Here is a 23,246-nt window from a genome sequence, read left to right as displayed (position 1 = left end):
CAACACACAGAGAAAACCCAGCACTCACTTACAAGCTCTCAGCTAAGATTTAAAAGCAAAAATGGAAAGGTTAGTTACCGCATCTGGCCAAATGGGACAAGCCCAGGTACCTCGTCAAGGTCCTTTCCAATACCTGGGACCTTAAAACAGCCATACAATGCAAGCTTTCAAATCCAAACAAACTTAGAACAAGGGAAGGGTGCACAGGAATATGTAATCACCCTAGACATATACAAAACACGGAAGGGAACTGCACTCTCATACTGGACCGGGTACACATCCCATGACCCTGCAACATGCTCAGCCCTGGGTGCCACTGGCACTCACAGGAAGCTGTGCTGCTCCCAGAGTCACAGGCAGTTAACCCCAGTCAGGTCTGGGTGCAAGAACCATAGGGAAAATTACAAAACAAATTGCCAGTGGCACCCAGGGCTGAGCATGTTGCAGGGTCATGGGATGTGTACCCGGTCTGGTATGAGAGTGCAGTTCCCTTCCGTGTTTTGTATATGTCTAGGGTGATTACATATTCCTGTGCACCCTTCCCTTGTTCCCAGTTTGTTTGGATTTGAAAGCTTGCATTGTGTGGCTGTTTTAGGGTCCCAGGTATTGAAAAGGACCTTGACGAGGTACCTGGGCTTGTCCCATTTGGTCAGATGCGGTAACTAACCTTTCTGTTTTTGCTTTTAAATCTTAGCTGAGAGCTTGTAAGTGAGTGCTGGGTTTTCTCTGCGTGTTGTATTAATTTGTTTTGTAATTTTCCCTATGGTTCTTGCACCCAGACCTGACTGGGGTTAACTGCCTGTGACTCTGGGAGCAGCACAGCTTCCTGTGAGTGCCAGTGGCACCCAGGGCTGAGCATGTTGCAGGGTCATGGGATGTGTACCCGGTCCAGTATGAGAGTGCAGTTCCCTTCCGTGTTTTGTATATGTCTAGGGTGATTACATATTCCTGTGCACCCTTCCCTTGTTCCCAGTTTGTTTGGATTTGAAAGCTTGCATTGTGTGGCTGTTTTAGGGTCCCATGTATTGGAAAGGACCTTGACAAGGTACCTGGGCTTGTCCCATTTGGCCAGATGCGGTAACTAACCTTTCCATTTTTGCTTTTAAATCTTAGCTGAGAGCTTGCGAGTGAGTGCTGGGTTTTCTCTTTGTGATATATATATAACCCCTTAACGACCAAGATGTACCTTGTACATGGCTGGTCATTAAGAGTTTGCCCGGTTGCCATAGTGCCGGTCTTGCCGCGAGCGACAAAACCGCACTATTAGACCCTCCCTCGGTGGTGAGACCGCGCTATTAAAAATCTCACCCCATAGAAAGACCAGTAAAAAAAAAAAAATGTTTTATATCCCGTTAAGCTATCAGAATATGCATTTAGATTAGTTGTAGGCATTAATAATTTAACTTTATTTTATAAAAACATGTTTGATGCTATTGTTATTACAATTAAAAATATAGGACATTTTTTTTTTTTAGTTAACATAAGTAAATAAAGTTTTTATATTATTGTAAATAAATAAATATAAATATTTTACAGTGTACATTTGGTTGTGCATATTTAAATACCCATCTACATTTTCAGGTGAAAGAGTGACAGGGAGGGAGAGAGAAAGAAGGAGAGAACTGGAGTGAGAGAGCTTTACATATACAGTATTACAGATAAGTCATGGGATCTGTTTACCTCAAATTTACTCACAATACAAAGTTTCCACTGTAGCAAGAGATTCTGGTTAAAGGGACAGTAAACAGCTTGTAATTACAGGACATTTCTGTTGTGTTGCTAAAGAATAACATATCAGCCAAGTCTAAACATTTTTAAAACAAATTAATATCCTTTTAATTGCAATTTTTTTCAATAATAAAACTTCACCCACTATTTGCCACCTATGGAGGAGCCAATTAAGGTTTTAGTCAGCATTAACAAGGCTAGTCACTGTCATACAGTTAGTATAAAGGGAATTGTTTTGCCGTTGTTATCTGTTAAATCCAGTTAGGGACAGATATGTAGCAGGGTGAGTCAAAAGAAGTAACCACTGTGCTTTTTAAATTATGAGAATTACATGTAAAAAGGCCTACCTAGGTATACTTTTTTGGCAAAAGAATTAAATGAAAAGGAAACAAATTAAGTGTTAAAAATACATTGGAAATCTATTTAAAATTGCATTCTCTACCTGAATCATAAAAGATAAATGTGGGTTTAACGTCCCATTAAAGGGACAGTCAAGTTCAAAATAAACTTTCATGATTCAGATAGGGCATGTCATTTTAAACAACTTTTTAATTTACTTTTATCATAAATTTTGCTTTGTTCTCTTGGTATTCTTAGTTGAAAGCTAAACCTTGGAGGCTCATATGCTACTTTCTTAGACATTGAAGGCCGCCTCTTATCTGAATGCATTTTTACATATTTTTTTCACCACTAGAGGGCATTAGTTAATGTGTGTCATATAGATAACATTGTGCTCACGCACATGGAGTTACTTAAGAGTCAGCACTGATTGGTTATAATGCAAGTCTATCAAAATAAATGAGATAAGTGGGCAGTCTGCAGAGGCTTAGATACAGGTAATGAGAGAGATAAAGATTATATTAATATAACGGTGATGGTTATACAAAACTGGGAATAGGTAATAAAGAAATTATCTATCTTTTTAAATAACAACAATTCTGGTGTTGACTGTCCCTTTAAGAAAGCTATAAATGGGTCACTAGATTGTGCAAGATAAAATATTGGTAAAACAATAAATAATGAATGAATGAGCTACTGATATGAATAAACAGTCCCTGAGTTGTATGTAGCAAGACTAGGCTTGTGAAGTATGGGGTATACACTTTCAAGTACTGTAGGATTTTAATCACCCACAACATTCAGAATTACATTATAGTATGAGAGGAACAATAAATATATAATGAAAGTACATTGTAAACATTTTTTTATTACACATAATTATAGTAAACATTTTTTATTTTTTTTATTTTGAGCTCAAAATGTTTGATTTTGTTACTTTAAGGTATTAGAAAATGCATGTAAATAACCTTTTGGGTACTTGTAATATAGTGTATGAAGTTTATTATATAAAAAAATAAATGTACATTTATTATTACAATTACAAATATAACGCAATACATTTTAGTAAACATAAGAAAATAAATATACTATATAATTTATGTTAAGCAGTAAATAAATACATATAAATATTTATATATTGCACATTTGCATGTTTATATTTAAATAGCCATAAACATTTGTTTGTCAGAGACAGAAGGGGGTGGGTGGGGGTGGGGGTGAGGGGGGCATGGGAGGGATAGTGGGGTGAGAGAGAGATACATTTACTAATACAGACAAGACACATGTTTACTCAGCATACACAATTTTCACTAAATCTAGGGATTCTGGTTAAGAGTATGCAAATGAGATTCATCACAATATCTCACATATTGACTCCTGTATACAGTTAAAGTGAAGGTAAACTTTGATGAATGAAAGCCCGTTTTAATAAAATACTATTAAAAACACAAGCACTTTCATTCATCAAAGTTTACAAAGCAGCCGTTTTGATTAAAAACTTACCTTTCTTCTTTTCACAGCCGGAGCAGCTTCCCCCACACGGAGATCCTCTCTTCACACGTCATCAATGACTATTCAAGCTTCCTTCAATCACGGCATGGCCTTAGGCAATGACTACCCTGGGGGGAAAGTCGTGATTGAAGGAAGCCGGATTAGTCATTGCTGACGTGTGAAGAGAGGATCTCCGGGTGGGGGAAGCTGCTCTGGCTGTGAAAAGAAAAAAAGGTACGTTTTTAATCAAAACGGCTACTTTGTAAACTTTGATGAATTAAAGTGCCCCTGTTTTTAATAGTATTTTTAAAAAACAGGCTTTCATTCATCAAAGTTTACCTTCACTTTAATACTTGAAAGTGTATATGTAGCATTGTACCATAGGAGCTTCAGAAAAACATGTTTTGATCAAAATTAATTTTAAACCTTAGCAACTGGTATGATTACTACCTGCTGCTAAGTTTACAAGTGTCATGTGTTCTTGTATATAGCATGGGACAGTAGGGTTGTTTGGTGCCAGTATTCAACAGACAGTTCAGTATTTTAGCAGCTGTCCAATAAAAGCTTTATAAAAACATACTGGACACTTAAATGTCTAGTTTTACGTTCCTGAGTTTAAGCTAAATGTAAAAGACCTCCTATACCTTAATGCATTACAAGTACGGAGCAAAAATAAGTAGTGAAGGAGGTTAAATCACTACTGTCTACATCTGTACCTGGCAACCAAAAAAGCAAAATGATTTATCTGCATGTTACTGGCAGCCAAGGGGTGAAATGACTGTGAAGTTGGTGAAAACATACTGAGGCCCGGCGACCTAGAGATTGTCCAGTATTTTTTTGCAGAACAGCTGGCAACCCTATGGGACAGAAGTGCAAAATAATAATATGCAAAGACCAACTGTGAGTTCTAAGAATTTTACTATACGTAATTTGTATATCTTGTGCTTTCAAATGTGTATTCATGTAGGATAACAGCAAATCTATCACAAGAATAACGCTATACATATAATTATTAATCATCCTTCATTCCAGACAGCTGGGGTCTTGGGAACAACTCAAATTCCTGTCTTTGATTCGCTGGTCTTCTGTTATATTCTATTTCTTGTATTCCCCCTTCCGGATCTACGCTGAATGAAGGTCTTGCGGAATTCCACCACGCCAAATGAGGGAGAGAGCTAGGTATGTTTGAGACAGCAGCCGCTGCACCAGATACGCCATAAGCACCGCCGGTTTTTATACAAGCAATTATCTGTCAATAGAAAAAGGATTAACTTAAGTAAACATACATAGTTTGAGATGATGATTATGTTTAGGTATAGAGTTTCGTAAGATGTAAAGAACAAGATTAACAATTAGGGCATGTTTGTTGTATTTATAAATATTAATAGCTCAATCATACATGTTTCCTTATCTTGACAACCAAATTTAGTGAGAATCATTTGTTAGTTTGTCACGTATTACCTAGTGATTACATGTCTCTGAAATATAATATACCTGCAAAGAGATATAAAATCCAAAAAAGAAAAAGGTATCCAGGCCAAAATATAAATAACAATCTTTTAATAAAGTTCCACTTGGGACAAAACAGAAAGACATATGGGGGTCCATCACTATCACAGTAAACTGATACTCAAGCTAACATGTTTCGGTAAAGACCGTAATCATAGCTACATGAGTGCAAAAGTGCTGGCTATTTAAAAGTCAAGAGCAGTTCTTATTGGATAACTTTAAAACCAATCAATACAGTTACAATGTTGAATAAACTAAATTTCCCGCTATATACCATTAAAACAGTACAACCATATCTACATAAAGAAAGAAACATAATTCCAAATTTAGAGAAATCAGGTTTACACTAAAACCTACAACGTTTAAATATGTAATACAAACGCTATGATATCTTAAAAGGACTATATGCTGGTTATTAGAGGGGCATAACGCTAAAATATATGTCATCTATTTAAAGGACCGAATACAAAAAACAGCTTATTTCTCATGAAACAGAAATGTTAATATTAGGTAAAGGCAGATCTAGTGAGTGCACAACATATTAGTAGAGAAATATAATCATAATACTGTGCCCTTTGAATAAATATTTATCTTTATGGAATGTGATGTATTAGAGAGAGGAAGAAATATATAAATAGGTTTACACATATATGTGTAAAGGAAGAGCTTGGCATAAGGAGGAAAAGAATATAAATATACTTCACATAAACTGAAAGCAAGAAAAATAAACTAAAAATAATAATAATAAAGAGTTCATAATGATGCTATTAGTAATGACCAAAAGACCACAGAAGAAAGGGAACCAGCACTGGGCAAGACTAGATATATTATGGAGGACAGATCATTTCCAATAATTGATCAAATCATATTCAGAATTAAGTCCCCCTGGTACTCTAGTCTGGAGTTTAAAAATCCAAAACATTTCACGTTTGCCCAGAAGCAGAGAACAGATATACTTTGCAACATGTTTGTTAATTTAGGCAACTCCTGGCAGTGCAAAACATCTCCCTAAAAATTAAATTTAGCATATAAGATACATTTGAATATAAGACGCTTTCAGTTTATATAGAAACTAGTCTTGGAATCAATAACCATAATCTTTTTTTAACATGAGATGCATTCAATGGTAAATTTCAGTAAAAATAAGTAAAAAAAACAGTTTGTGAACCCTTTGGAATTATGTGGATTTCTGCACTGATTACTCATAAAATGTGGTCTGACCGTCATCTAAGTCCCATTTTCAAAGACAATCTGACTAAACTAATAAAACACAAACAGTATATATATATATATATATATATATATATATATATATACTCAAAATCATTATACAAAGAAATATGTATATAAGTACTATGACTGGGTTACCTTCTGGGGACCCAAAACTTTTTTCTCCATGACCCTCTGTTGAATAGGTTCACTACTGATGCAATGTGTTTGTGTGATAAGCTATTTTGAAATAAATTAAAGGACTAAAAAATCATATATATATTATTAGTTAATGCAGCTAAATACTTACTCCAAGTAATAACCCAAGTAGTAAGCCGGCAGCGAGAATAGCAGCTAGACCAATCAAGATAATGTTCGAATATGATACTAGAATAGAAGAAATTAGTAAGTTCAGTGAAAAATAATAAAATAAATTGTTCATGACCAGATTGTATTGTACATCAATGTTTGTGTACAATTTGTGAAATGCTTGTGCAATGCCTCCAGCTGCAGATTAGTGGCCAATCGGCCGCTAGCGGGGGGTCAATCATCCCGATCGTATCTGATCAGGATGATTGCTGTCCTCCGTCTCAGAGGTGGCAGATAAGTTAAAGAGCAGCTGTCTTAAGACCGCTGCTTCTTAACTTATGTTTCCAGCGAAGCTGAAGGCTCGCATGGAATAAGCCGCTTGACTGCTTCATAAATTGGCCCCTTAATACTTACCTTAATGCACTCTGGAGATTCTGCTAACCCGTTCCTCTTCTTGCCAGGTCCCTAGCCGCTTTGCACCCAGGACCTGTATTAACTTTAGTGCAGGCCCTGGGAACTGAACGGCTAAGCTTCCTGTTAATGCGGCCAGGGCTCTGGCAAGAATAGGATCTGGTTAGCGCACTCTCCAGAGAGCGTTAGGGTAATTATGTAGCTACAGGTGAACTTTTCACCTGTAACATAGAAACATTTACATTTGTTTAATGAAACAACACAAATTTAACAACAATTCAATTTTATTTTGTTTTTAACTAGACGGAAACCGAATAGGGCAGGCAAAGAATATCAGTGGAAACAAATGTCCTCGAATATTCAGAAGATTGTGTACTGTGTGACAATTCTGAATGTCTATTCACACTACGGTGGACACTTTACTGACGTTGGATTTACCTTTCTATAAAGTTAACTTGTGCAATCTATTTGTAGACAGGACAAATACAATGATATTGAATGTTTTAATGCATGTATACTGCTTGAGATGAATTATAAACTACTGGTAAAAATCTATAGCATGAGCTATATAAAAGGTACACAAAATATTTACTGGTTAAAAAAAATAGACTGATCTCCTGGGGCCACAAAAAGTATTAAACACCTTTTTAGTTCTATTTTTTTTAGCATACCCTTTTCTATATTATAGGTACTGATACTGATATTGAACATACTGCATTATATAATGTTTACAAATAACCTTATACTAAGAAACAACATTTAAAGAAGTATAAAGAATATTTTATATTACATCCAGACTGGTTCGAAGTCGTTGTATTCTGAGTCAATGTGCTCCCTCCTGCAAATAAAAAGATATATGATAAACCTAGCAAAGCATACACTTTTATGGTTACTGACAGATATCTCTGTCTTTATATATTTTACTGCAATTAGCACATGTTTAGTCCTATGTGGGACTATTTTTATAGGTAAACATAAAACAAATTACAATGCTAATAGTACCTGTAGCAGCATTTCCATTTGTTGTGGCTACTGAGCTGGAAGCAGTTGAAACGGTAGTAAAAGTACTCGCTCCAGAGGACACCATACTAGTGGACCCAGTAGTTGTAGCTGTGGACCCAATACCAGCAGAAGATGAAGTAGTTATACCAGTTGTGGTCACTGCAGGAGTAGTTGCAGCTGTTGTGGATAATGCAGCAGTAGTTGCAGCTGTTGTGGATAATTCAGCAGTAGTTGCAGCTGTTGTGGTCACTGCAGCAGTAGTTGCAGCTGTTGTGGTCACTGCAGCAGTAGTTGCAGCTGTTGTGGTCACTGCAGCAGTAGTTGCAGCTGTTGTGGACTCTGCAGCAGTAGTTGCAGCTGTTGTGGACACTGCAGCAGTAGTTGCAGCTGTTGTGGACACTGCAGCAGTAGTTGCAGCTGTTGTGGACACTGCAGCAGTAGTTGCAGCTGTTGTGGACACTGCAGCAGTAGTTGCAGCTGTTGTGGTCACTGCAGCAGTAGTTGCAGCTGTTGTGGACACTGCAGCAGTAGTTGCAGCTGTTGTGGATACTGCAGTAGTTGCAGCTGTTGTGAAAACTGCAGGAGTAGTTGCAGCTGTTGTGGTCACTGCAGCAGTAGTTGCTGTTGTTGTGGATACTGCAGTAGTTGCAGCTGTTGTGGATACTGCAGTAGTTGCAGCTGTTGTGGATACTTCAGGAGTAGTTGCAGCTGTTGTGGTCACTGCAGCAGTAGTTGCAGCTGTTGTAGATACTGCAGGAGTAGTTGCAACTGTTGTGGATACTGCAGGAGTAGTTGCAACTGTTGTGGATACTGCAGCAGTAGTTGCTGATGTTGTGGATACTGTAGCAGTGATTGCAGCTGTTGTGGATAATGCACCAGTAGTTGCAGCTGCTGAGGATACTGCAGCAGTGGTTGCAGCTGTTGTGGATAATGCAGCAGTAGTTGATGCTGTTGTGGATACTGCTGAAGTTGTTGCTGCTGTTATGGATCCTGCAGGAGCAGTTGCAGCTGTTGTGGATACTGCAGAAGTGGTTGCTGCTGTTGTGGTTACTGCGGTGGTGGTGGCAGCTGTTGTCGTTACTGCAGGAGTTGTTGCAGCTGTTGTGGTTGATGAAACAGGGGTTGTAACTGTTGTGGTTACTGCAGGAGTAGTTGCAGCTGTTGTTATCACTGCAGCAGTTGTAACAGCTGTTGTGGTTGCTGCAGGAGTTGTAGAAGCAGTTGTGGTTGTTACAGGAGTTGTAGCAGTTGTGGTTGCTGCAGGAGTTGTAGAAGCTGTTGTGGTTGCTAGAGGAGTTGTAGCAGCTGTTGTGGTTGGTGCAGGAGTAGTAGTAGTTGTGGTTGGTTCAGGAGTAGTAGCAGTTGTGGTTGCAGGAGTTGTAGCAGCAGTTGTGGTTGCTGCAGGAGTTGTAGCAGCAGTTGTGGTTGCTGCAGGAGTTGTAGCAGCTGTTGTGGTTGCTGCAGAAGTTGTAGCAGCTGTTGTGGTTGCTGCTAAAGTTGTAGCAGCAGTTGTGGTTGCTGCAAGAGTTGTAGCAGATGTTGTGGTTACTGCAGGAGTTGTAGCAGCTGTTGTGGTTGCTGTAGGAGTGGTAGCAGCTATTGTGGTTTCTGCAACAATTGTAGCAGTTGTGGTTGCTGCAGGAGTTGTAGCAGCTGTGGTTGTTGCTGCAGGAGTTGTGGCAGTTGTGGTTGGTGCAGAAGTAGTAGCAGTTGTGGTTTCTGCAGGAGTTGTAGCAGCTGTTGTGGTTGCTGCAGGAGTTGTAGCAGTTGTTGTGGTGGCTGCAGGAGTTCTAGCAGCAGTTGTGGTTGGTGCAGTAGTAGTAGCAGTTGTGATTGCTGCAGGAGTTGTAGCAGCTGTTGTGGTTAGTGCAGGAGTTGTAGCAACAGCTGTGGTTATTGCAGGAGTTGTAGCAGCTGTTGTGGTTAGAGCAGGAGTTGTAGCAGCAGTTGTGGTGGCTGCAGGAGTTGTAGCAGTTGTGGTTTCTGCAGGAGTTGTAGCAGCTGTTGTGGTTAGTGCAGGAGTTGTAGCAGCAGTTGTGGTTGCTGCAGGAATTGTAGCAGTTGTGGTTTCTGCAGGAGCTGTAGCAGCTGTTGTGGTTGCTGCAGGACTTGTAGCACCTGTTGTGGTTGCTGCAGGAGTAGTAGCAGGTGTGGTCGCAGCAGGAGTTGTAGCAGCTGTTGTGGTTGGCGCTGGAGTAGTAGCAGCAGTTGTAGTTGCTGCAGGAGTTGTAGCAGATGTTATGGTTGCTGCAGGAGTAGTAGCAGTTGTGGTTGCAGCAGGAGTTGTAGCAGGTGTTGTGGTTGGTGCAGGAGTAGTAGCAGCTGTTGTGGTTGCTGCAGGAGTTGTAGTTGGAGCAGGAGTAGTAGCAGTTGTGGTCGCAGCAGGAGTTGTAGCAGCTGTTGTGGTTGGTTCAGAAGTAGTAACAGCTGTTGTAGTTGCTGCAGGAGTTGTAGCAGCTGTTGTGGTAGCTGAAGGAATAGTAGCAGCTGTTGTGGTTGGTGCAGGAGTAGTAGCAGCTGTTGTGGTTGGTGCAAGCGTTGTAGCAGCTGTTGTGGTTATTGAAGGAGTTGTAGCAGCTGTTGTGGTTAGTGCAGGGGTTGTAGCAGCAGTTGTGGTTGCTGGAAGAGTTGTAGCAGCTGTTGTGGTTGGTGCAGGAGTAGTAGAAGCTGTTGTGGTTGCTGCAGCAGTTGTAGCAGTAGTTGTGGTTTCTGCAGTAGTTGCAGCAGCTGTTGTGGTTGCTGCAGGAGTAGTAACAGCTGTTGTGGTAGCTGCAGGAGTTGTAGCAGATGTTGTGGTTGCTGCAGCAGTTGTAGCACTTGTTGTGGTTTCTGTAGGAGTTGTAGCAGCTGTTGTGGTTATTGCAGGAGTTGTAGCAGCTGTTGTGGTTGGTGCAGGAGTAGTAGCTGTTGTGGTTGGTGCAGGAGTTGTAGCAGATGTTGAGGTTGCTGCAGCAGTTGTATCAGTTGTTGTGGTTTCTGCAGTAGTTGTAGCAGATGTTGTGGTTGCTGCAGGAGTAGTAACAGCTGTTGTGGTAGCTGCAGGAGTAGTAGCAGCTGTTGTGGTTGGTGCAGGAGTAGTAGCAGCTGTTGTGGTTGGTGCAGGAGTTGTAGCAGATGTTGTGGTTGCTGCAGCAGTTGTAGCAGTTGTTGTGGTTTCTGCAGGAGTTGTAGCAGTAGTTGTGGTTGGTGCAGGAGTTGTAGCAGCTGTTGTGGTTGGTGCAGGAGTTGTAGCAGATGTTGTGGTTGCTGCAGGAGTTGTAGCAGCTGTTGTGGTAGCTGCAGGAGTTGTAGCAGCTGTTGTGGTTAGTGCAGGAGTTGTAGCAGCTGTTGTGGTTAGTGCAAGAGTTGTAGCAGCTGTTGTGGTTAGTGCAGGAGTTGTAGCAGCTGTTGTGGTTAGTGCAAGAGTTGTAGCAGCTGTTGTGGTTAGTGCAGGAGTTGTAGCAGCTGCGGTGGTAGCTGAAGGAGTAGTAGCAGCTGTTGTGGTTGGTGCAGGAGTTGTAGCAGATGTTGTGGTTGCTGCAGCAGTTGTAGCAGCTGTTGTAGTTGTTGCAGGAGTAGTAGCAGCTGTTGTGGTAGCTGCAGGAGTAGTAGCAGCTGTTGTGGTTGGTGCAGGAGTTGTAGCAGATGTTGTGGTTGGTGCAGGAGTTATAGCAGTTGTGGTTTCTGCAGGAGTTGTAGCAGCTGTTGTGGTTTCTGAAGGAGTTGTAGCAGATGTTGTGGTTGCTGCAGCAGTTGTAGCAGCTGTTGTGGTTTCTGCAGGAGTTGTAGCAGATGTTGTGGTTGGTGCAGGAGTTGTAGCAGCTGTTGTGGTTGGTGCAGGAGTTGTAGCAGATGTGGTTGGTGCAGGAGTTGTAGCAGCTGTTGTGGTTGGTGCAGGAGTTGTAGCAGATGTTGTGGTTGCTGCAGCAGTTGTAGCAGTTGTTGTGGTTTCTGCAGGAGTTGTAGCAGTTGTTGTAGTTTCTGCAGCAGTTGTAGCAGCTGTTGTGGTTGGTGCAGGAGTTGTAGCAACTGTTGTGGTTTCTGCAGGAGTTGTAGCAGATGTTGTGGTTGGTGCAGGAGTTGTAGCAGTTGTTGTGGTTAGTGCAGGAGTTGTAGCAGCTGTTGTGGTTAGTACAGGCGTTGTAGCAGCTGTTGTGGTTGCTGCAGTGGTTGTAGCAGCTGTTGTGGTTGTTGCAGGAGTAGTAGCAGCTGTTGTGGTTGTTGCAGGAGTTGTAGCAGATGTTGTGGTTGGTGAAGCAGTTATAGCAGTTGTGGTTTCTTCAGGAGTTGTAGCAGCTGTTGTGGTTTCTGCAGGAGTTGTAGCAGATGTTGTGGTTGCTGAAGCAGTTGTAGCAGCTGTTGTGGTTTCTGCAGGAGTTGTAGCAGATGTTGTGGTTGGTGATGGAGTTGTAGCAGCTGTTGTCGTTATTGCAGGAGTTGTAGCAGATGTTGTGGTTGGTGTAGGAGTTGTAGCAGATGTTGTGGTTGCTGCAGCAGTTGTAGCAGTTGTGGTTTCTGCAGGAGTTGTAGCAGTTGTCGTGGTTTCTGCAGTAGTTGTAGCAGCTGTTGTGGTTGGTGCAGGAGTTGTAGCAGCTGTTGTGGTTTCTGCAGGAGTTGTAGCAGCTGTTGTGGTTTCTGCAGGAGTTGTAGCAGATGTGGTTGGTGTAGGAGTTGTAGCAGCTGTTGTGGTTATTGCAGGAGTTGTAGCAGATGTTGTGGTTGGTGCAGGAGTTGTGGCAGCTGTTGTGGTTGCTGCAACAGTTGTAGCAGCTGTTGTAGTTTCTGGAGGAGTTGTAGCAGATGTTGTGGTTGCTGCAGCAGTTGTAGCAGCTGTTGTGGTTTCTGCAGGAGTTGTAGCAGCTGTTGTGGTTTCTGCAGGAGTTGTAGCAGATGTTGTGGTTTCTGCAGGAGTTGTAGCAGATGTTGTGGTTGGTGCAGGAGTTGTAGAAGCTGTTGTGGTTTCTGCAGCAGTTATAGCAGCTATTGTGGTTTCTGCAGGAGTTGTAGCAGATGTTGTGGTTGCTGCAGCAGTTGTAGCAGCTGTTGTGGTTTCTGCAGGAGTTGTAGTAGATGTTGTGGTTGGTGCAGGAGTTGTAGCAGCTGTTGTGGTTATTGCAGGAGTTGTAGCAGCTGTTGTGGTTGCTGCAGCAGTTGTAGCAGCTGTTGTGGTTTCTGCAGGAGTTGTAGCAGCTGTTTTGGTTTCTGCAGTAGTTGTAGCAGCTGTTTTGGTTTCTGCAGTAGTTGTAGCAGCTGTTGTGGTTTCTGCAGGAGTTGTAGCAATAGTTGTGGTTTCTGCAGGAGTTGTAGCAGATGTTGTGGTTGCTGCACCAGTTGTAGCAGCTGTTGTGGTTTCTGCAGGAGTTGTAGCAGATGTTGTGGTTGGTGCAGGAGTTGTAGCAGCTGTTGTGGTTACTGCAGCAGTTGTAGCAGCTGTTGTGGTTTCTGCAGTAGTTGTAGCAGATGTTGTGGTTGCTGCAGCAGTTGTAGCAGCTGTTGTAGTTTCTGCAGGAGTTGTAGCAGATGTTGTGGTTGGTGCATGAGTTGTAGCAGCTGTTGTGGTTTCTGCAGGAGTTGTAGCAGATGTGGTTGGTGCAGCAGTTGTAGCAGCTGTTGTGGTTGCTGCATCAGTTGTAGCAGCTGTTGTGGTTTCTGCAGCAGTTGTAGCAATAGTTGTGGTTTCTGCAGGAGTTGTAGCAGATGTTGTGGTTGCTGCAGCAGTTGTAGCAGCTGTTGTGGTTTCTGCAGGAGTTGTAGCAGATGTTGTGGTTGGTGCAGGAGTTGTAGCAGCTGTTGTGGTTACTGCAGCAGTTGTAGCAGCTGTTGTGGTTACTGCAGCAGTTGTAGCAGCTGTTGTGGTTGCTGCAGCAGTTGTAGCAGCTGTTGTGGTTTCTGCAGGAGTTATAGCAGATGTTGTGGTTGGTGCAGGAGTTGTATCAGCTGTTGTGGTTATTGCAGGAGTTGTAGCAGCTGTTGTATTTGCTGCAGCAGTTGTAGCAGCTGATGTGGTTTCTGCAGGAGTTGTAGCAGATGTTGTGGTTGCTGCAGCAGTTGTAGCAGCTGTTGTGGTTTCTGCAGCAGTTGTAGCAATAGTTGTGGTTTCTGCAGGAGTTGTAGCAGATGTTGTGGTTGCTGCAGCAGTTGTAGCAGCTGTTGTGGTTTCTGCAGGAGTTGTAGCAGATGTTGTGGTTGGTGCAGGAGTTGTAGCAGCTGTTGTGTTTAGTGCAGGAGTTGTAGCAGATGTTGTGGTTGGTTCAGGAGTTGTAGCAGCTGTTGTGGTTGCTGCAGCAGTTGTAGCAGCTGTTGTGGTTTCTGCAGGAGTTGTAGCAGATGTTGTGGTTGCTGCAGCAGTTGTAGCAGCTGTTGTGGTTTCTGCATTAGTTGTAGCAGATGTTGTGGTTGGTGCAGGAGTTGTAGCAGCTGTTGTGGTTATTGCAGGAGTTGTAGCAGCTGTTGTGGTTGCTGCAGCAGTTGTAGCAGCTGTTGTGGTTTCTGCAGGAGTTGTAGCAGATGTTGTGGTTGCTGCAGCAGTTGTAGCAGCTGTTGTGGTTTCTGCAGCAGTTGTAGCAATATTTGTGGTTTCTGCAGAAGTTGTAGCAGATGTTGTGGTTGCTGCAGCAGTTGTAGCAGCTGTTGTGGTTGGTGCAGGAGTTGTAGCAGCTGTTGTGGTTTCTGCAGGAGTTGTAGCAGATGTTGTGGTTGCTGCAGCAGTTGTAGCAGCTGTTGTGGTTGCTGCAGCAGTTGTAGCAGCTGTTGTGGTTTCTGCAGCAGTTGTAGCAATAGTTGTGGTTGCTACAAAAGTTGTAGCAGCTGTTGTGGTTTCTGCAGGTGTTGTAGCAGATGTTGTGGTTGGTGCAGGAGTTGTAGCAGCTGTTGTGGTTGCTGCAGCAGTTGTAGCAGCTGTTGTGGTTTCTGCAGGAGTTGTAGCAGATGTTGTGGTTGGTGCAGGAGTTGTAGCAGCTGTAGTGTTTATTGCAGGAGTTGTAGCTGCTGTTGTGGTTGCTGCAGCAGTTGTAGCAGCTGTTGTGGTTTCTGCAGTAGTTGTAGCAGATGTTGTGGTTGCTGCAGCAGTTGTAGCAGCTGCTGTGGTTTCTGCAGGAGTTGTAGCAGATGTTGTGGTTGCTGCAGCAGTTGTAGCAGCTGTGGTGGTTTCTGCAGCAGTTGTAGCAATAGTTGTGGTTCCTGCAGGAATTGTAGCAGCTGTTGATGTTGGTGAAGGAGTTGTAGCAGCTGATGTGGTTATTGCAGGAGTTGTAGCAGCTGTTGTGGTTTCTGCAGGAGTTGTAGCAGCTGTTGTGGTTTCTGCAGGAGTTGTAGCAGATGTTGTGGTTAGTGCAGGAGTTGTAGCAGATGTTGTGGTTGCTGCAGCAGTTGTAGCAGCTGTTGTGGTTTCTGCAGTAGTTGTAGCAGATGTTGTGGTTGCTGCAGCAGTTGTAGCAGCTGTTGTGGTTTCTGCAGGAGTTGTAGCAGATGTTGTGGTTGCTGCAGCAGTTGTAGCAGCTGTGGTGGTTTCTGCAGCAGTTGTAGCAATAGTTGTGGTTTCTGCAGGAGTTGTAGCAGCTGTTGTGGTTGGTGCAGAAGTTGTAGCAGGTGATGTTGTTATTTCAGGAGTTGTAGCAGCTGTTGTGGTTTCTGCAGGAGTTGTAGCAGATGTTGTGGTTAGTGCAGGAGTTGTAGCAGATGTTGTGGTTGCTGCAGCAGTTGTAGCAGCTGTTGTGGTTTCTGCAAGAGTTGTAGCAGATGTTGTGGTTGCTGCAGCAGTTGTAGCAGTTGTTGTGGTTTCTGCAGTAGTTGTAGCAGCTGTTGTGGTTGCTGCAGGAGTAGTAGCAGCTGTTGTGGTAGCTGCAGGAGTAGTAGCAGCTGTTGTGGCTATTGCAGGAGTTGTAGCAGCTGTTGTGGTTTCTGCAGGAGTTGTAGCAGCTGTTGTGGTTGGTGCAGGAGTTGTAGCAGCTGTTGTGGTAGCTGCAGGAGTAGTTTCAGCTGTTGTGGTTATTGCAGGGGTGGTCACAGGAATTGTGGTTACTATAGAAGTTGCAGCTGTTGTCATTTCTGTGGAAAACATTAAAAGCCTTTAGTAAAGAATTAGGCACAAGCATGGATTAGTAAGTTTTTCCCTCTGGGCTAGTAACTTTGAACACCAGACTAGTAAACCATAGTGATATTTTTCCACCCCTGTATATTTATATTAAGAATTACATTTTTGAGAATTCTATGTGCTTCATAATTTGATTAGAAACTTAAACTTAATAGTTTGTGTGAGTGGTGTGTGCTGGTGTTGTGCATTATCTATGAGCACATTAGCAAGAAGTTTAAAGGGACATGAAATCCAAAATTCTTTCTTCATGATTCTGATAGGAGAATGCAATTTAGAAAAAAACTTTCTAATTTACTTTGGTTAGCAATTTTGCTTTATTTGCTTGGTTTCCTTTGCTGACGGAGCAGCAATATACTATTAGGAGCTTGCTGAACACTTTTATCCAATCACAACAAATGTCTGCAGCCACCAATCACCACCTAGCACCCAGTGTAGTGTAAGATATGTACATATTCCTTCTCAACAAAGTATACCAAGATGACAAATTACATTTGAGAATGGAAGTGACTTTACAAGTGTCTTAAAATCACATGCTCTATCTGAATCCGACTTTCCTATACCTTAAAGGGACACTAAACCCAATTTTTTTCTTTCATGATTCAGACTGAGCATGCAATTTTAAGCAACTTTCTCGTTTACTCTATTATCAAATTTTCTTCATTCTCTTGCCAACTTTATTTAAAAATCAGGAATGTGATGAATAGGAGCCATCCCATTTTTGTTTGAAAACCTGGGTTATGCTTGCTTATTGGTGGATAAATGTAATCCTCCAATAAGCAAGCACTATCCATGGTGCTGAACCTAAAATGAGTAAATTAGAAAGTTTATTAAAATTTCATGCACTATCTGAATCATGAAAGAAAAAAATTGGGTTCAGTGTCCCTTTAAAGGGACAGTCAACACCATTGAAAACTTTATCCCATACCTTAGATCAAGCAAAAAAAAAGAGCCTGCACCACATCCCATCTTCAATAACACTTACGTTAGGTGGATAATCTTCAATGAACTTTTAGTTAACAGCGGCAGATATGGCCGCAAAACTCCTCCCCCTGTTACGTAGGAGGCTTCTTGTTTTAAATCCATACTCGTTCACAGGGACACTGTTCTATTTCTAATGCACACACTCGCTATTAGAAATAGAGCAGTGTCTCCGTAAATGCGGCTAAAGAATCTAGCCGAGGATTTGATTTGCATTGGCTGAAGACTTAGACAAGAAGCCTCCTACGTAACAGGGGGAGGAGTTTGGCGGCCATATCTGCCGTTGTTAACTAAATGTTCTTTGAAGATTAGCCACCTAACGTTAGTGTTATTGAAGATGGGATGCGGTGCATGCTCTTTTTTTTTTGCTTGATCTAAGGTATGAGATAACGTTTTCATGGGTGTTGACTGTCCCTTTAAGTATATCATACACATCTTATTTAATTATTGTGTGTGTGTGTGTATATATATATATATATATATATATATATATATATATATATATATATGATAAAAAAAACTCTGATGAAGAAGGTAACCCATTTTCTAAATACCTTTGAAACGCGTTAGGAGTTCAACTGAAGAGACTGTATCTAAACATACATTTTTAAACCGCTTTTGTTTTTTCCTGTATATATGGTAAATGTGTTTTGACATATATGCTTTTTTGGAAACTCGCTATTGATGTTACAAACAATTCTTATATGCCTAACTGATACCTCATATTGGATTGAGGGTAACAAATGTGAGCATTTTATACTTAGTGAATAAAATAAGCTTTTAAATTTACATACAGTGTTGCACTACTGGTTTGCATTTGTATTCCTTTATTATATTTCCATGACACATCGTGCTGTAGAGAGGAGGGCATAAAATAGATCTGTAAAGGAAGATAATACTTCTACCATATCGGGGAGATACAGAAGCGATAGCCTGGATTGCTGTGGGACGTTTATTTCTTAAAGGGACGCATCTACTTACCTCATAGGATTGAGGTAATTTGTAGTAAGTAGGCATTCATCATCATCTTTTAGATTGCATAAGAATAAGACCGCTTTTAATGTTACAAATGATTCTCACATGCCCAACTGATACCTCCTATTAGACTGAGGGTAACAAATGTGAGCATTTTATACGGAGTAAATAATAAGCTTTCAAATCTACATACAGTGTTGCACTACTGGTCTGTATTTGTATTCCCTTTTCTTATATGTCCATGACACATCGTGCTGCTGAGAGGAGGATATAAAACAGATCTGCAAAGGAAGATAACACACATATAGAGGAGACATAGAAGCGATATCCTGGATTGCTGGGGGACGCTTATTCCTTAAAGGGACGCACCTACTTACCTCATATGATTGAGGTAATCTTTAGTAAGTAGGCACTCATCTCCACTTTTTTGGATTGCTTAAGAATTAGACTGCACATCACGCAAATTGGGGACTGATTTGTTTTGTTTTCATTTCTTTTTTATATGGATATATCATTTTAAATACTGACTTTTTCATTTTAATCACCTTGGTGCATCAAAGGGGGAATTATATTATATTATTCTGAGACTCTATTTCTGACATCTGAAAAAACTAATAAGTTTTAATATATATGTACCAATTCCTTGATCTAGGCAACGCATATATTTTTCTGATTTGGTTTACATCACTTTGAACAGCATTAGACAGTACAATACTTTATGTGGATAAAGCTGTTTTTGGAATTTATGACAACTAACAGTTTGATCATTTTACACTAGATATCAATATAGTAACAGGTGTTAACCAAATACTATACATCCTCTGTCATACATTTTGACACATAACTGTAAACGTTTGTATAAACAGTGCACCTTAATACCAATCTTTTCACCTATTTCCATAACAAGCTAGAAATAAGACAGTGCTAGGTGGGGACCTATCATTTGTCATTATTTCAGGTATTATGCAGCCGGTTTATTCTCTAATAATTGGAGCTGTGGTCTGAGGGCAGTACACTTAGCGCTGATCAAAATTGTTCTCTTTAAAACCATATATATATATATAGACAGAGAGTGAGGGAGAGAGGGAGAGAGAGATAGATAGATATAGATATGTGTTGCAGGTAAAGTCAGATATTTGGTAATCTTTGCATTACCCGGGTAAAACGGACATTACCCAAGCGGCTGTGGGTAATCTCCTCAGAGTGCATTGAGTCACTGCATCAAACATATATATACGATGTGCTGTAGTTCCCCCATCTTCCGTATCTTTTTTGCCTCTGCCTGGGGGGTTCAAGGGGGCAAAGAGGATTGGCAGGGGGCCTTCATTGAACCCCTCAGAAGGAGGCAAAATCAATAGTATAGATGGGGGAATTACATTACATCTGGCTTTACCCACAGCTGCTTGAGAAATGTCAGTTTTACTTGGGTAACTCTAGGATTATCCGGATTCCTGACTTTACCCGTAACATATATATATATATTTGTTTATTGGGGATCCGTTAAGAAAAAAAATGTTAATAAAAAAAATGTTGATCACATGTTTGGAAGACATATCAATAGAAAGCTATTATTGTTCTGAAAATATTGTTCTACTAAGAAAGTGCACATATAAATACATATAAACACACAAACACACATATTACACACATAGGCATATAAACAACCTCAGAGATTCATAGAACAAAAAAAACACATGCACACACACATATATATAAACACACAAACACACATATTACACACATAGGCATATAAACACACTCAGAGATTCATAGAACAAAAAAACACACATGCACACGCACACATATATAAACACACAAACACACACACATACAAGAACACACATATTATTATTATCAGTTACTGGTAGAGCACCAACAGATTCTGTAGTGAAATAAACATGGGTCTAATATGCAAGGTTACAGTTATGGGAGACAAAGAGATGGAGGGCCTTCCAATGGGATTTACTGTTGTAATTCATCTCTCATGAAAGTGATCTACAAAGCAGCTGGGCTCATAGGCTTATATACTAAGAGGGTTCAAGGGGATTACAAAAGGAGAAGAGGAACGAAGATAGTTATTGTATATTGTATGCATCTACCAACAGCAGAGTCTTTAAAGGGACTGTGTACATTAATTGTCATATAACTGCATGTAAGAGACACTACTATAAAGAATAATATGCACAGATACTGATATAAAAATTATTTATAAAACCGTTTAAAAACTTACTTAGAAGCTTCCAGTTTAGCTCTGTTTAAAAGGTTACTGGAACACCCACTGCAAGTGGGAAATATCAGACACACACACCCCTTCCTTTGCATATGAAAGGACTCTTTACACAAACAAAAGCAAGCTGGAGTAGGTATATGTTGGTATTCTCCTAAAACTTTGGGGCTTGGTTAGGAGTCTGAAAATCAGGAGTTGTGCAGTACACCTGCATGCCGGCGTGGTGAGAGGACGCTGTTTCATCATCTCCCCACTCCTAGCCACTTACCTCGGAAAGCTTGTCTGGGTTTTCAGTGTGTGGTGCTCTGCGTGGCTACGGCCCACCCGAGTTTTGGAGTCCTCCCAAGCTGATCTGGCTTGCAACTTTACTGCAGTAGTTTTTAGAGTTTCTCAGGGTATCACCCCACAAGCTGCCTACAAGAGGGGAAAATAGTGCTCTCTGGCTGCAACTGGACACAGGATTCTAGCTTGTGTTACAAGAGCCTGACATCCTAGCGTATATTGCATTCAAGCTCCTGCTGAAGAATGTCGGGCTAACGTGCCAGCAGGAAACTTTTGAGCATGGGCTGTTTTACTGAATCAGTGCTGGTGCCGCTTTACTCAGACACTGCCATCTGCCATTGGGGCTCCTAACCAGCTTGTAATTTGGGCCCCTGAAAGGAAGAGACAACCTACTGCTAAACGTTGGGACCTGGGTTTACGCTGTCACTCTTGTAGATACGGGTTTGAGCCGCAGGAGCCTGACACTTCCACGGACATCACAGTTAAAGCTGCCTATTGACAACGCTGGGGTAAGACATCCGTAGAAAGGCATGTCATGGGGCTTGCTACACTGAGACTTATATACAAACTGTCTGAGTTGTGATTTCTCTGACTGCGGAGCATCTAGAAGTCTTTTAGACTTTTTTCGCACAGCACTATGGTGTTGATTCAGAATTTCCCTGTGGGTATTGTACTCTTATAAGGGACAAGACTGTTTGTTTACGGCCACCTACTTATCCGCTCATTGTGGACGGACTGGAATCCAATATAAGCCCCTGCAGTCTTTTTTAGAAATTGGCTTTGATATAAAGTATTGAAAGACTCTCAAGTAAACAAGCCTCTCAATTAAAGGAATCGTCTGCGTTAAGTTTATGTTCGCAGCAAGCTAAAGAGGAGTTTCTTTCCTTTTTCCCTCCTTCCTATAAAGGCCCCTTTTGCAATATATCTTCCAGTTGATCCCTGTAAAAAGAGTGAGAAGCCTTACAAGGGGCCTGACCACAGCAGCCCTGGAACTTGAACTATAGCTGTTTCTCTTTGGGACCTAAGCGTCTGTCATAGTGGTTTTTGTATCATAACCCTCAAAAAGGGGGCTTGTCTCAAATATTTATAGCAGACTTTAGGCCTCCAGATATAGCATTAAAAAGAAAAAAATACCTTTTTATTTATATATATTTTTTTTCCATATCAATACTTGCTATTATAATCTGTGTTGACTTGTTTTTTATTTAGTAATCAGGCTGACATTTGTTTATAAAATAATTGGACTGTATCGTATAGGGCATATTCAAGTATCCATCTTTCAGGCCTTTTTTCCCTAATATTTTCACGTTTTACACCTGACTACGCTTCTTCCTAAGTGGAGAGGATGGTACTTATTAGCTCACCTCATCCACTAGGGTGAATCAGAAAGGGTAAGAAGCGAGGAGAGAGTACAGGGGGTCTGCAATCACTTTTGTTGCAACTCTCTCTCCCTTCATTTTTTTTTTCTCTGTGTGTGTTCACTCCAAATTGTTTTTGTATCTCATGGTCACATCTGTAGCTATAGCTTTAGCCCAAGTTCCACGGGCTGAGCCTTGTTATGTTTCACATATTTTTTTCACGTATTTGTATGGAAAAGTTTGTTACACAGGTTAAATCCTCCTCACCTAGAATGCCTGTTAAAGTTAAAGACAAAAAAAACAAGTTGCCTGACCCCAATCTAGATACAACGGGTGATACAATGTATGTTATAATCAGACTCTGATTATTTAACTGATTTATTTACGCCTCAATTTGACACGATTAAGAAAGAGCTAGCTACAATTTCTTCAGAAATATCTGGCTTCTCTGCAGAAGTTAGACAGTTCTCTAACAGAATGTTAGAAGCTGAGAGCAGAATTTCTGAATTAGAAGACCAGATCAATGTCCAAGGTAATATTATCGCCAAACAAGATTCTAAAATCAATAATCTCTAATTGCGCTGCGCATTGACGATCTTAAGGATCGATCAAGATGCAACAATATTAGAATTGTTGGTCTTCCTGAAACCCCAGAATTTGAGGACCTATTAAATTTTACTACACAGGTGCTGCCACAGGCCCTGAGCTTCTCTCAGCAGCAGTTACCTATTGAGAGCCCATAGAATCAGCCCCAAGAAAACCCATTCTGAGGGCCCTCCCAAGAACAGAATGTGTGTTTTTAAAGTTCTAAACTTTCAGGACAAAATTGAGATTTTGAAATTATTTTTTTAAAAAAGGGACCCCTGTATGTTTGGAAAAAATAACGGCTAGATTTAGAGTTTTGTGGCCAAAGGGGTGTGTTAGCTACGCGTGTTTTTTTCCCCCCGCACCTTTTAAATAACGCTGGTATTTAGAGTTCTCTGAAGGGCTGCATTAGGCTCCAAAAAGGGAGCGTAGAGGCATATTTACCGCCACTTCAACTCTCAATACCAGCGTTGCTTACGGTAGCGGCTAGCTGGAAAAACATGCTCGTGCACGATTCCCCCTTAGGAAACAATGGGGCAGTTTGGGATGAAAAAAAACCTAACAGCAGGCTAGGAGTAAGGCAGCAGCCGAAACCGGTCAGCCTTTTTTTTTTATTCATCTGTTTTGACTACTATATTTGTGTGTTCTTACCCAGGGGTTATGATACCCTTCTGTATTTAAATAAAGTTTAATGTTTTATCCGTATACCTGGTGCTCCTGTTATACATTTTTTCTGAAGTATATTTATTAACCCCTAATCTGCCCCCCCCAA

The 23,246-nt window shown here is 41.1% G+C and overlaps 1 protein-coding gene across 1 annotated transcript in view; it reads right to left on the bottom strand.

The window, feature by feature from the left end:
* Positions 1-4,570: 4,570 nt before the first annotated feature.
* Positions 4,571-23,246, bottom strand: part of MUC22 (mucin 22) — a 70,453-nt gene continuing 51,777 nt past the window's right edge. Inside the window, exons 4-13 of the mRNA XM_053689592.1 lie at positions 18,216-18,303; positions 15,281-15,843; positions 14,951-15,238; positions 14,771-14,908; positions 11,625-14,617; positions 10,514-10,847; positions 10,117-10,465; positions 7,999-9,717; positions 6,587-6,663; positions 4,571-4,807 (exon numbers count right to left, since the gene is read on the bottom strand). Of these exons, the coding sequence (XP_053545567.1) occupies positions 4,571-4,807; positions 6,587-6,663; positions 7,999-9,717; positions 10,117-10,465; positions 10,514-10,847; positions 11,625-14,617; positions 14,771-14,908; positions 14,951-15,238; positions 15,281-15,843; positions 18,216-18,303 (6,786 nt within the window). The remainder of the gene's footprint in view (positions 4,808-6,586; positions 6,664-7,998; positions 9,718-10,116; positions 10,466-10,513; positions 10,848-11,624; positions 14,618-14,770; positions 14,909-14,950; positions 15,239-15,280; positions 15,844-18,215; positions 18,304-23,246) is intronic.

Source organism: Bombina bombina, chromosome 7 (genome assembly GCF_027579735.1).
Source record: "Bombina bombina isolate aBomBom1 chromosome 7, aBomBom1.pri, whole genome shotgun sequence".
Taxonomy (NCBI): domain Eukaryota; kingdom Metazoa; phylum Chordata; class Amphibia; order Anura; family Bombinatoridae; genus Bombina; species Bombina bombina.
Note: the sequence above shows the minus strand (reverse complement) of the source record. Positions and strands in the feature narration are given on the sequence as shown.